General features: G+C 36.2%; 1 protein-coding gene across 8 annotated transcripts in view; it reads right to left on the bottom strand.

The window, feature by feature from the left end:
- Positions 1 to 13,358, bottom strand: part of ctrip (E3 ubiquitin-protein ligase ctrip) — an 817,513-nt gene that overhangs the window by 262,073 nt on the left and 542,082 nt on the right. For all 8 annotated transcript variants that reach the window (XM_090413730.1, XM_090413731.1, XM_090413729.1 and 5 more), the window contains one exon: positions 10,413 to 10,531. In XM_090413730.1, the coding sequence (XP_090269856.1) occupies positions 10,413 to 10,531 (119 nt within the window). The remainder of the gene's footprint in view (positions 1 to 10,412; positions 10,532 to 13,358) is intronic.

The raw sequence follows: 13,358 nt of genomic DNA, 5'->3' as shown, positions 1-13,358 counted from the left end.
TGCAGCCACTTTAAGACTTTTATACCTACATACTTCAGCATTTCTGGTCGAATATCATCTACTCCAGTTGCATTTTCACATTTCAGGCTTTTGATAGCTTTTTCTACTTCAAGTATGGATATGTATTCCTGACTGCATGCCGGGTCAGTGTTTTTTGCCACTGTGCTGTCATCACTGCTTGTTTCATTTATCAATTTTTCAAAGTAATTACTCCATACTTCAAGGATATCTTTTTCTCCTGTTTTCATGTCGCCTTTATCATCTCTAATTCCTTTTACAGCGCTCTTTCCTCCATTTCTAAGCTTCTTCAACAACCTCCAGAATATCTTGACACCTTCTTGATATTTATTTTCTATGTTCTTACCAAAATCCTCCCATGACTTTTGGGAGGATTTTGTATTCTCCAAATACAAATACAAAAATATATTTTGTATTTTGTATTTACTGTATTCTCTAAGAGCACAAGCTGGCTTATTTTCCAGGAACTTTTGATATGCCTTCTTCTTTTCCTTCACTGCCTCTTTAACTTCCTGTGTCCACCATGGAGTTCTGATTTTTTTATCCATGCAGACAACTTCACAACATGCATCTCTGGATGAATCAATCAGTGTTTTCTTTTTTCAACCTCTTAACCAGAACTCTTGAATTATGCAGTATAGTCACTGTAAAATTTTTATACCTGAACAAGATTAAATACATAATAGGGTGTTGTTACAGACCTGGTGGATTGGTTGCAAGTGATGAAATGCATCATCAAATAAATACGATGGGTGCAAAAAGAGTAATCATAATGTGGGACTTTAATTATCCAAACATTTATTGGAAAGCAATGAAAAGAATAAAATTGAATTTATTGAGCTGTTAAGAGACAATTTCCTCAAGCAGCATGTGGCAGAAGGAACTTAAGGTCAAAGAGTGTTAAGATCTGATTACAGTGTAGGGGGGGGGGGGGATTCAGTTAAAGACGTAACTATTCTGCCTCTGGTTGGTGACAGTGATCATGTGATACTCACTTGGGAAGTGAGTAAGTTTATGAATGTTCCATTCAGAAAAGGTTACATGCTAAACTACAAAGCAGGAAATTATGACCACTTGAAGGGTATATGCTGGGTACTGTGCCACAGTATCAGTTATTGAATGGGATATCACAATGTGTATCTAGAGTTCAAAGAAAAAACAGAGTAGGATCGAAATGGATGTGTAATCTAATTAAGCAAGAGATTCGTAAGAAAAAGATGTGGAAGAAATATTGTGTACATAAGGATAATATTCGTTATGATAAGTATAAGCAGCAGGCCAGATAGTCAACTGTTTTAAAGAAAGCTAAGTCCGAGGATGAAAAGAAACCAGTTCTGCTAGTTAAAGACAACCCAAAAGAATTCTATTGTCATGCTACAAGTAAATGGCAAAGAATGAATTTGGTAGGGAATACTCTACAGAATGAAGATGGTATGCGGGGTGATGCAGAAGTGATTGTTCAACTAATGAGTGCCCATTTTTACTAAACCTGGGCTCTGTAAATGCAACATTGAACTCACTGCTACCTCTTCACCGTATGGGAAAACTCATGTGGATGAGGAGGAAGTACTAGAGCTGTCGCACAAACTAAATAAGAATTCTGCAATAGGAACTGATGGAATATCAGCACGGATAAACAGTGTTCAGCTGAACTGGCTATTCCCTTGACCAGACTATATAATTTGAGTCTCAAACAGGAAAGATTCCACAGAAGTGGAAAGAATGTATGATAATCCCATTGCACAAGGGTGGTGCAAATACCAATGTATCCAACCCTCAACTAATCAGTATCTCAGGAGTGGTAGCAAAGATTTCTAAAAAGTTGGTTAAGGCTCACATTCAGAAATGGGTTTACTAAGGGAAGGTTGTGTTTTAGCAAGTTGCTCACATTCTATAATAATGTTACTGCTGAGTTAGACAAGGGGAATGGATCCACCATGATACTTTTGGATTTTACTAAGGCTTTTTTGACAGAATACAATATGGAAAACTCTTGCATAAAATGCAGAACATGGGAATGGATTAGAAACTATTGGCATGGATAAGATGGCTGACTGGCAGATATCATAAAGCAGTATATGGAAGGGTGTGAATCTTCAAGATTCAAGGTGTGCCAAGGAGCAGTGCTTGGTCAATTGTTATTCAATCTGAACATTAATGACATTGGAAAGGATTTGACATGTGACATACGACTATTTGCTAATGAAGCAAAGATTACCCTGATAGGCAGGGTAATCAGGAGTGCTGCTGATATGCAGTACTTGCAAAATGATTTGAATAGGCTGGAATAGCGGACATGTGAAATTGATTATCATTTTAATGTTAATAAATGTAAAGTTTGGTGTGATTAGAAATCACATATTGTATTATATTGGTGGGATTATGCTTGAAGAAACTGATCAGGCTAAGGATCTTGGAGTTTTAGTAGACAAAGTTGAAGTACAAAGGTCATCTAGCAAAAATTGTAAATACAACTCAGAGAATAATGGCAATGTTGAAATGAACTTTGACATGTAAAGATAAGGGAGTCATTTTAAGACCAGACCACTCCATTTCACTTGGAGTGGTCTGGTCTCTTGGTTTCTGTGGTGATTCTGATACAGTGAAGAGAGTGCAAAGGAGAGTGTCAAAAATGATATCAGATTGTGGAATACAGATTGAGAATTTGTAGGCTACAGACACAAGCAAACAGGAGAAAGAGGGTAATATGATTGAGGCTTACAAACTTCTGAAAGAGTTATACAGAATTTCAGTAGATGGAATTTTTCATTTTATGGAGGGTGAGGAAATTCATTCATGGCAGTAGTGGAAGTAGAGAATGAATGCTGTCAAGAAGTGGGTTAGGGCTAGATTTTTCTCTCATAGAATAATGCATGACTGGCATGGATTGATGTTGGATGTGGTGTGTGCAAACAGTGTGAATGAATTCAAGAACAGGAGTCATCTTAGGAAGCTCTGTTAACTGATTTACGGAGCGAGTTTGATGGATGAAAAGACTTGTGTATGCCTGATAGCTGCAGAATTACAACCAACAAAATTAGAAGTTAAAGAGGATATTAGGTCTGAGGGAGATGGTTCATTTGAGGCTGTCTGGTGTGAGATAGAGGTAAATAGGAAAAAATACATTCCTGGGTGCTGCTATACACCACAGGGTTCACAGGAAGATATAGATGCCATGTATCAGCAGATTAGCACAATGAGTATAGGCCGAACAATTATTATGGGAGACTAACTATGGGGATATCGACTGGAGGGAGGAAAGCAGAAATGGTAAGATAGAAGTGGGATTTATACAGTTGCTAAGGGATAATTACATGAAACCACATGTTATAAAGGGAACACGGGGTTTGAGAGCATTGGATCTGATAATAGTATGAGCAGATATATCCATACCCAAGGTAGACACTCTGCCCCCAATTGGGGAATGACCGTGTGGTCTTGTTCTGGGAAGTTGCCAAATATGTGGAATTCTCGGCCAAGAGGAATTCATCTATAAGGCTAGTGATTAGGAGAGACTCAGGAGTCATCTTAGGAAAAGTGCCATGGCTTGAGAAACTACAAGGAATGAATGTCAGTAGTGCATGGCAGGTGGCCAGAGATTGCTTGAGAATAGCAGTATCAGACTGCATAACCAAAGGTCACGAGGATAAACCAAGTTGGAATTAAGGGGTGCAAATCAAGAGCTGCAAAAAAGAAAACATTGTGGAGGAAATATAAAGAAAAAACGATCAGCATACTCATGAGCAGTACAAAGTGCAAGCAAGCAGGCTGGCTAGTATGGTAAGAGAGGCCAAAGTAAACACAAAAGTTTTTTTCATTATGTAGGAAGTGAGAGGAAAATTGACTATTGTAAGATGACAATGCTCACAGTAGGAACATGACTGAGCCAAAGGAAATAGTTGAGTTACTTAGTGATCATCTTGCAAAGGTTTATCATCCAGGTGAAGATTTTTTAGTTGCTGATGTAACAGACACAGATATCAAAATAGAGGTAGATGAAAAGGAAGTGATCAGCATATTAAAAAATATGAATGTGAACACAGCAGTGGAACTAGATGGCATATCAGCCTGTGTACTATGTGAATGTGCAAGAGAAACTGCATTTCTCTCTGACGAAGTTGTTCGACCTAAGTCATCTCTGGCATGGTTCCAAGGGAATGGAAAGAGGGTAGGGTAGGATAGCACCATTGCATAAAGGTGGCTCCAAGACAGAGGTAGCAAACTACAGACCAATTATTATATCAGGAGTGGTTGTTAAAGTATTGGAAAAGTTGGCAAAAGTTAAAATACAAGAGTGGGTGGATAGGGATGCAATACTCTACAGTGGGCAGCACAGCTTTGTAAAGGGTAGGTCCTGTCTTAGAAACTAAGACACTAGACACCAGAGAGTAGTATATGGTGGGATGGAATCCAGGAGGATGGTGGTGTCTAGTGGAGTACCTCAGGGTTCAATACTAGGGACACAACTCTAATATGTTTATCAATGACATAGGGAATAATTTAAGAGGGAATATTTAGTTGTTTGCTGATGATGCAAAGCTGGGGAGAGCAATATTGATAAAGGTGATGTAGATATCCTGCAGGATGATTTAAATAAATTGGCAATGTGGGCATGTTGCAAAATGTAAGGTTATGCACTTCAGGTTGAAAAGTGCTGCATATGTTGTATCATATTGATGGTACTGGTTTGCAGGAAATTGATGAGGCTAGGGACTTGGGGATAATGGTGGACAAAGAGTTAAAATTCAGAGGGCATATTGCAAAATTTGGTAAAATAGCTCAATAAATTATTTGAATGTTGAATTTGAATACCAACAAGTAAAGATAAGTTATTATCCCTCTTTATAAGGCTATGATTCAGACATATCTTGACTACTATGCATAGATTTGGTCACCTGGGTTTCTTGGGGAACAGGAAGTAGTCGAAAAAATTCAGAAATGAGTGTCCAAGATGGTGACAGGTTTGTGGAATGCTCCTACAAAGATAGTTGAAGGTTTGGGTTACAAAGTTTGGTTGATAGGAAGAAAAGAGGGGGACATGATAGAAACTTTTAAGATATTAAAGGGGTTTCATAAAATTTATGAAAGCAAAATTTTTAAATATATGACAAATAGTCAGAAAGCTAGGGGCTATTCGTGGAAGTTGTATAAGAGTGTGGGTTAGTAAGGGTGCGCAGATCAGATTTTTTGAATGGAGATTGGCGAGTAGAATATACTGCCAGAATTGGTTGTGAGTTTTCTGATGGTGCATGGATTCAAGGAGTATGATAGCATTTGTTTGTATGATGGTTGATTTGGATCTCCCACAACAAGTCTCAGGACTCCATGGAGATGCCATAAATGAAGTTATAATAATAATAATAATAATATTTGGATCTCCCACAACAAGTTTCAGGACTCCATGGAGATGCCATAAATGAAGTTATAATAATAATAATAATAATAATAATAATAATAGATTATTTCTAGTCAAGTATCATCTACATTTCAGGTTTTTGATGACTCATACCTCAAATAGAGATACTTGTTTCATTTAGCAATCTTTCAAAGTAATTACTCGAGGTATCTTGAATATATATCTTCAGTTTTCATGTCACCTTTATCATCTTTAATTAATTTTACAGTACTATTTCTTCTATTTCCAAGCTTTTCTTTCAATTGCCTACAGATTATTTTGCCAGCTTACTAATAGTTATTTTCAATGTTCTTAGAAAAGTCTTCGGTAAGGGTAGCAAATGGCAGTATTAGCAGCAGATAGCTAATGAAGCCAAAAAAATTCCTAGGGAGTTCTTTTGATAGTTCTGGATGGCACATAACATCATTGTTGATGTTATGTGCCATCCAGTGGTTTTCAACTCTTGGTGATCCTGCAAACAAAGCTTCCCATTCTTCCATTTTTGTCTGCACATATTGCTTACTTCTTTTCTTTTAACTTCCCGAGCCTGTCACACAGTTCCAATTTTTCTATCTTTGCAAACAACATTTGCATGCCTCCCTGGCTGAATCAATCAATCAATGTTTTTGTAAAATTAGAGGTTATTTCTCATTACTTTTTTCATTAGTTACTCTGTTTCTTGTTTTCTATTATTATCCTGGGATGCTTTCCTTATATATATCTAGGTGATGCTGCGACAGTGTAATATATCATCACTTAATTTTATACATTCCCCTTTTTATACTCTAGCTTTCTACCTTCTGTATTCTATACTCCTTCTACCCGAGAGCAATGGAAATTGCTATTTAGATTTATGACTGCGCCATCCATGCCTCGATATGGTGCAAGAAATATAGTACTTCCAGTAGGTTACTAAATCTTTCACAAAATCTCTTTAACATCCCCCAAGTTAACAATTTGCTTTGCAGTCCTGGCCCTTTTCTCATTATTTATATCAACGTTTCCCGCTTAGGTTCGATTTTTATTTTTGAATCAGTGCATTGCAAAAGACAAGAAAACGAAACTAAACCATTATGTACTAATATACAAACAAAATTTAATTACTGATATCTAATAGTTACCATACAATACATGAAATCAAAACTTCATTCATACAATTCATTACTCTTGAATAATTACTCAAATATAATCCTTAGAGAACTCTCTTAATTTTCTCTAATTAAAGTCTCAGATATTGCATTCTATATCACAAATACTAAATATTATTCACACAGAACAAGAAATTTCTAGGTGCGCATTAACAATCGTAATTAGTCATCAACACATGCACCACACACACATTATATGGCTCTTAGATTCTCATCTTAAAGACTTAGTTAATTGACTGATAATCACATTGGCATATTTCATTCCCTTTGATTAGAACAGCTCTATGATGTGAAAATAAGCAATTAAATTAACACACATTAATCAAAGATCTTAATTAGTCCAATTGTTCTTAGAGAAATTAACTATGCTCACATTAAACTCAATAATAATTTTTTCACAAATCTACGAGCGTTTCATATACCTTAAACCACTATTTTTTTATATTAAATAGTTCAGCAGTTCCTTGAGGGGAATTCTCTTAAATCACAAACGTAAAATAATTAACATTCAGTCTCACGTGGGTCTCTGACTGTCTTGCATAAGCCTTCCCTCCTTGTTTCTTTTCCTTTTCTTTTCCGGGGCTTCAGGGGTTTCTTCTCCGTTCCGTGTTTTCTTCTTTTCCTTGATGGGAGTCACAGGGCACTATTGAGGGATAGCATCAGCCATCGGGACACTGGATAGGTTTCCTCCGGCATCTTGAACTGATCGGCGAGGAACTGCGTAGGTTGGTGGGCATGCACCTACTCAAACAGAGCGGCGAGGCTTGAACCAATACGGCAAGATTCCCCTTAGACTGTAACCTCTGGTTTATCCTTGGCTTTGGACTGGAAACTCCCTTCGTGGACAGACTCCCATCTCTCCCCTCCGGAACTAATCGACACCTCTCCTTCTCGACCTCTTGTGGACAGATCACACAAGATGAAAACAGGAAGCCCTTCTCAACAAAATTCCAAGCCTTACATTCACAATACCCCTGCACTTTGGGTTACGTTTATTGGACCCCCAAATGTCCTCGTACATGTCTTGCGTGTAGTTACAAGAACCCTGTACAACAGCACCTAACTGGCGGTTCTCGAACTTTCGCCGACAAATCCTATTCTTCCCCTTTGATGTCTTTAATCCGGCGACTGATGGAGGCTGTCCCTTTTCAATACTGACCTTGAAGGACACCTGCAACAAGACTCGTAAATACGTTTCAAAAGGAACTGCCGACTTACAGACACTACCTTTGGTTTCAAACATCCTACTTCTGCTCTTAAACAATGAGCGAGTTAATTCCCTTTGGGCTTATTTTGATCTTTATACAAAGTTTAAACATACAAATCATAGATACATTATATACAAGGTTTTTAAGGTGTGTTCCTACAGTAAAAATCAATGTACTAGAGATTTTATTAATTTTTGTAACATCGAGTTTTTACATTTTCTTCAGGATATGTCAACGAATCTTCAAGGTTTGAATCTTGGTTTCGAACTCATCCCATTTTTCATTTTTTCTTGAATAACATTTGTGTATTTGAGTCTACAGATCACCTCTGAAAGCAGCTCAATTTCAATTGTTTCGAAAACTTTCTTCAAGTTTAAAAGCGATGGGTTTAGTAAACCCATGCTGTTCTTTGCAAAGTATAGCTTGTCTGTCAACCCATTTCTGTATGAGGGTTCTTACCAACTTCTATAAAAGTTTAACCACCACTCCAGTTGTACTAATTAGATGGTAGTCAGATATACTGGTTTCTGTACCACCCTTGTACAACAGAACTATTATACATTCTTTCCATTCCTGTGGAATCTTTCCTACTAAAGGTGGTAAAGGAATGTTCAGCTGAAAATTCCTTTACCACCCATCCTAATATCTGGCACTATTGCTGAATTGCTAGTAGGCTATGCAACAGCTCTTGAACCTTCTTATGCACCTCTATCTCTTCATCCATTGTACTGGTAGCACTGTGCATCATGTTATATACACCTGGTTGCTATAGATTAGCAAAGTAAGCACATACTATTTGAATAATCTCATTTTGGGTTGCCTTTTAACCTGTATATAGCAAATTTCTTTTCATACTCCAATTTAGCTTTCCATAGGAAAGTCATAACTTTTCTAGCTTGCATTTTATATATTTCATAATTCTTCTGGCTCTTATTTTGACAATAATCCATCCACATCTTATGGATCTCATTGCTTAATAAGATTGCAAAATCCATTTCACTCCTACTCTATTTGTTCTTTGAACTTTAAGAATACATTCAGATACTGCCTTATTTAAAAACCTTTTCAAAGCTTTCCATGCATAGCTGACATCTTTCCCATTCAGAAACTGATACTGATGTAAGATGGTATACTCTCGAGTTGGTCATAATTTCCAGCTCTGTAGTTCAGCACATAACCTGTCCTAATCGGAATATTTATAGTGTGCTATTTCCTAGGACAGTGCAGTATGATTACTATCACCAACTTGTGGCAAAACATTCACATTCTCAAGTAAGTTCACTTCTGATACGGATCAAATCTAACAATATGATTCAGTTCCTTATTTTACATGCCTCGAGTTTTTTTGGAACAGCTCAATTAAGTTTTCCATTCTTTCTCTGCTTCCAAATTAATGTTCAGATAAATCAAGTTATCCATAATGATTACTCACTCAGTCCATTAGGGTGATTTGATGATACATTTCATCATCCCCAGGAGCTGAACCATCAGGTCCGTAGCAATACCCCAATCATATTTCATAATGTTTGACACAAACTCACTACTACACGGGACATTATAACTATTATTGCTTTCATGAGTTTCTACCCTGACTAGACACATCATCTGATATTAGTAGTACCCTCCCCTCCTTTATCCTTAAAAATACTATACCCTTTCCACTATATTCCAGTTATTAGATCTGACTGATAGACAGGCTTCACTAATGCCAATTCTAATTCCAGTAAAAAAAAAAAAAAAAAAGGCATTTTTAGGAGGTATCACTAGAAAAGGGACGTTCTCAAAAGAAGGACATTTAAAACATTACTTAGATGTTGATGCATTTTGCTGTATTTTTATTTTTTTGGTATATCATTAAGATATGTTATATAAAAATAAAAATTACCAAACTAGCATGTCTTCTGATTTGACTAGCTTCAATACATGGAGTTTTTCATAACTTTCTAAACGGTGGGTATTTTCGTTGTCTGATTTCATCACAAAATCACCTCTGTAGATTCTTTGAAAACTCTTCTGTGACAAAAATATCTGTTCAAGAGAATGTAAATGTTTTTCCAATCCATTATATGGCCATTGTGAATGCAGCACCACCATGAGGACCATCATGTGAGCAGAGTAATGTCTGTTTATTTTTAGATCAGCTAGTTTTACTCCTGGTAAGAATATCTGTGGCAAAAGCCAACTTTTATTGAGAGTCTTCAAAGAATCTACAGAATTATATCATGACACCTTAAATGATACCATATGCTGTTTAGATGGTCCTGATTAAGCCTTTCATTTAAGCTCAATGGTCTATCAATTACAGCCAAGTAATGCTTATAAATCTGATGAAATATTGCGAGATAAAAGACTTCAGCTATGAAAAATCCTGTCTACCAAAACAGCAAAAATCAAACTGCATGATATGCATAATAGCAATATGATTAACATATTCAAATTGATGTTTTTTAACATAAAGAAAAAATATTTTACTAATATATTTCATGTAGAATTATCACAATATCCTTTGAGGATACATACGAGGAATTTGATGAGAGAAAACATTTGACAATATAAATATTTTTGTATATATATATATCCTTAAAGCAATATTTTTATAGTTAATTAAAAAAGAATATTGTCATTAATAATATAGCTACTTACCTTCTCTCCTGAAGTACACACCAAAAATCTCTGGCAATTTCTGCATCAGAATTTCAGCCATCTGCAATGCAGCAACCACCACTCGAAGATCCTGAGATGAAAGCATTGCTGCAACATGGCTAAAATGTAAACACTGTATCAATGCACTTCATTGTTATTTACAACTTACATCAGTCTAAATTCCAACTAGATCAATGCTTCATAGTTTCAATAATTTTGCAATTTATAGCAGTATTTGCTAGAGAAATTCTTAATGTAATTAAAATGTGAGGATTGATTTCTTAATATACAATTCTGTATTATGTACAGGCACTCTCCACATTACATAAGGGTTGCATACTGCGTGTCATAATTTTCCTAAAATATTCATTCAGCATTAGCAACTATGCATGCTGAATTTGAGCCCATACACAAGAGGTTGGTTGATCAACCTATAGTACACTAGTACCGTATATGGGTAAATGCTGAAGCAAAAAAGAAATGCTCAATGAACATGTAAACAAATTATTTATTAATTTTTTTTAATTTTTATCTAACATCCAAACAGAAATTACAATAGTGTGTTTTGAAATGTACAATAAAACAATTAAAACAAGCAAATACAAGAATCTTATAATCAAAAAATAATATATCAATAAGTATGCTGCTGCAGAAGTTGAGCATTGTGAAGATTTAGAAAGGGTCAGCCACTAAACCTTACAAATGAACATATTAGTAATGGATGACTGGACAATGGCCTTTTTCTTTTCCTTGTAGATTTTTTTGTAGAATGCAAGCATATCATACACTCCTCTATTAACTGTTAAGAACTGTTCACTCTCAGGATTCATATTCTCAAATCTCACCATTGTTGATGTAATTTCATGAAAATCCATTGCCACCTCTTTGGTGATGAAGCATTGTGGCTTCTCATTTGGTTCACCTGTGCCTCATCAGCATTTTCTTCTCTCTGCACGAAAGTTCATGAGTACTTTGTTAGATAATTCCTTCTCTTCTTCCTCTATTATCTCTTCTACAATACTGCCACCAACCTCAAAGTGAAGAGGCTCTGCAAGCTTTATAATCTTATTGGGCTGCAGAATTGGTACTAACAACTTCACTGTATACATTAACATTGTGGAAACCAGCACAATGCCTAAACCTATTAAACCAACCAATTGTAATCACTGCAATAAGAATAAAAAATACTGAGAACTGACAAGGAATTGAAAAGAACATGGATGGCACAACCTCATTTCTCCAATTGGTTATACTATAAATTAAAGATACCAAGAAATTATATTCTTGGTTTAATCCTTTATCCAAGTGTAAGCAAACAAAGTTTACACCTGTGTTGATAGTTTTATTTTTCACTTGGTTAAACTATAATAAATTTAATTTAATCCTTTATCAAAGTGTGAGCAAACAAAGTTTGCTCCTGTAAGTATCTTCAGGACTGGGGTAATGTAGTACAACATCGGGCAACTCGTTGCAAAGGTGGACCAAGCTAACATCACTCCTATCTCAGTATCTCCCATAATGCAAAACACATCTCCTTGCAGACATGTATAATGTTATGCATTAAGGGAAGGGCCACTACCCAGACTAGTTTCGACCTTTATTGAGGTCTCTTCAGTGGGAGCCAGGCCCAGAAGTGGAGATACCAGGCAGAAGCAATAGCGAGGTCATCTTTACCTATAGGAGTTGCCAAAAGGTGTGCCACCTTTTTATTAAATTACTCTGGATTTAGAGAAAGATGTTGAAAGTTTATTTCACTGGCTCCCACTGAAGAGACCTCAATAAAGATCGAAACTAGTCTGGGTAATTGCCCTTCCCTTAATGCATAACATTATACATATCCGCAAGGAGATGTGTTTTGCATTATGGGAGATACTGAGATAAGAGTGATGTTAGCTTGGTCCACCTTTGCAATGAGTTGCCACGTGTTGTACTACCTTACCCCAGTCCTGAAGATACTTTCAGGCACAAACTTTGTTTGCTCACACTTGGATAAAGGATTAAACTAAATTTATTATAGTCTAACCAAGTGAAAAATAAACTTTCAATATCTTTCTCTAAATCCAGAGTAATTTAATAAAAAGGTGGCACACCTTTTGGCATTTCATATAGGTAAAGATGACCTTGCTATTGCTTCTGTCTGGTATTTCCACTTCTGGGCTTGGCTCCAACTGAAGAGACCTCAATAAAGGTCGAAACTAGTCTGAGTAATGGTCCTTCCCTTAATGCATAACATTATACATATCCGCAAGGAGATGTGTTTTGCATTATGGGAGATACTGAGATAGGAGTGATGTTAGCTTGGTCCACCTTTGCAACGAGTTGCCCGATGTTGTACTACATTACCCCAGTCCTGAAGATACTTACAGGAGCAAACTTTGTTTGCTCACACTTTGATAAAGGATTAAATTAAATTTATTATAGTCTAACCAAGTGAAAAATAAAACTATCAACACAGGTGTAAACTTTGTTTGCTTACACTTGGATAAAGGATTAAACCAAGAATATAATTTCTTGGTTTAATTATAATTAATATAATATTTGGGAGATACTGAGATAGGAGTGATGTTAGCTTGGTCCACCTCTGCAATGAGTTGCCCGGTGTTGCACTACCTTATCCCAGTCTTGAAGATATTTTCAGGCACAAAATTTGTTTGTTTCACACTTGGATAAAGGATTAAACTAAATTTATTATACTTACATCTGTGTGATACCTTTTGTCTAGTCGCATATGGAAATATGACTTCTGCATTACTTCAACCTTGGTATCACCTCTGGGTCTGGCTCTCACTGATGAGACATCAATAAAGGTCTAAACCAGTCTGGGTAGCTATAATGTTATGCATTATTATCTTCCCATAATGCATAGCATTATATATGTCTGTAAGGATGTGTGTTTTGCATTATGGGATATTAAGGTGAGTGATGTGGAGTCACTGGCTTCCATAT

This window comes from Typopeltis vanoorti, chromosome 24, assembly GCF_054136105.1.
Source record: "Typopeltis vanoorti isolate ZY-2024b chromosome 24, IOZ_Tvanoo_1.0, whole genome shotgun sequence".
NCBI lineage: Eukaryota > Metazoa > Arthropoda > Arachnida > Uropygi > Thelyphonidae > Typopeltis > Typopeltis vanoorti.
This window is presented reverse-complemented; position numbering and strand designations above follow the sequence as displayed.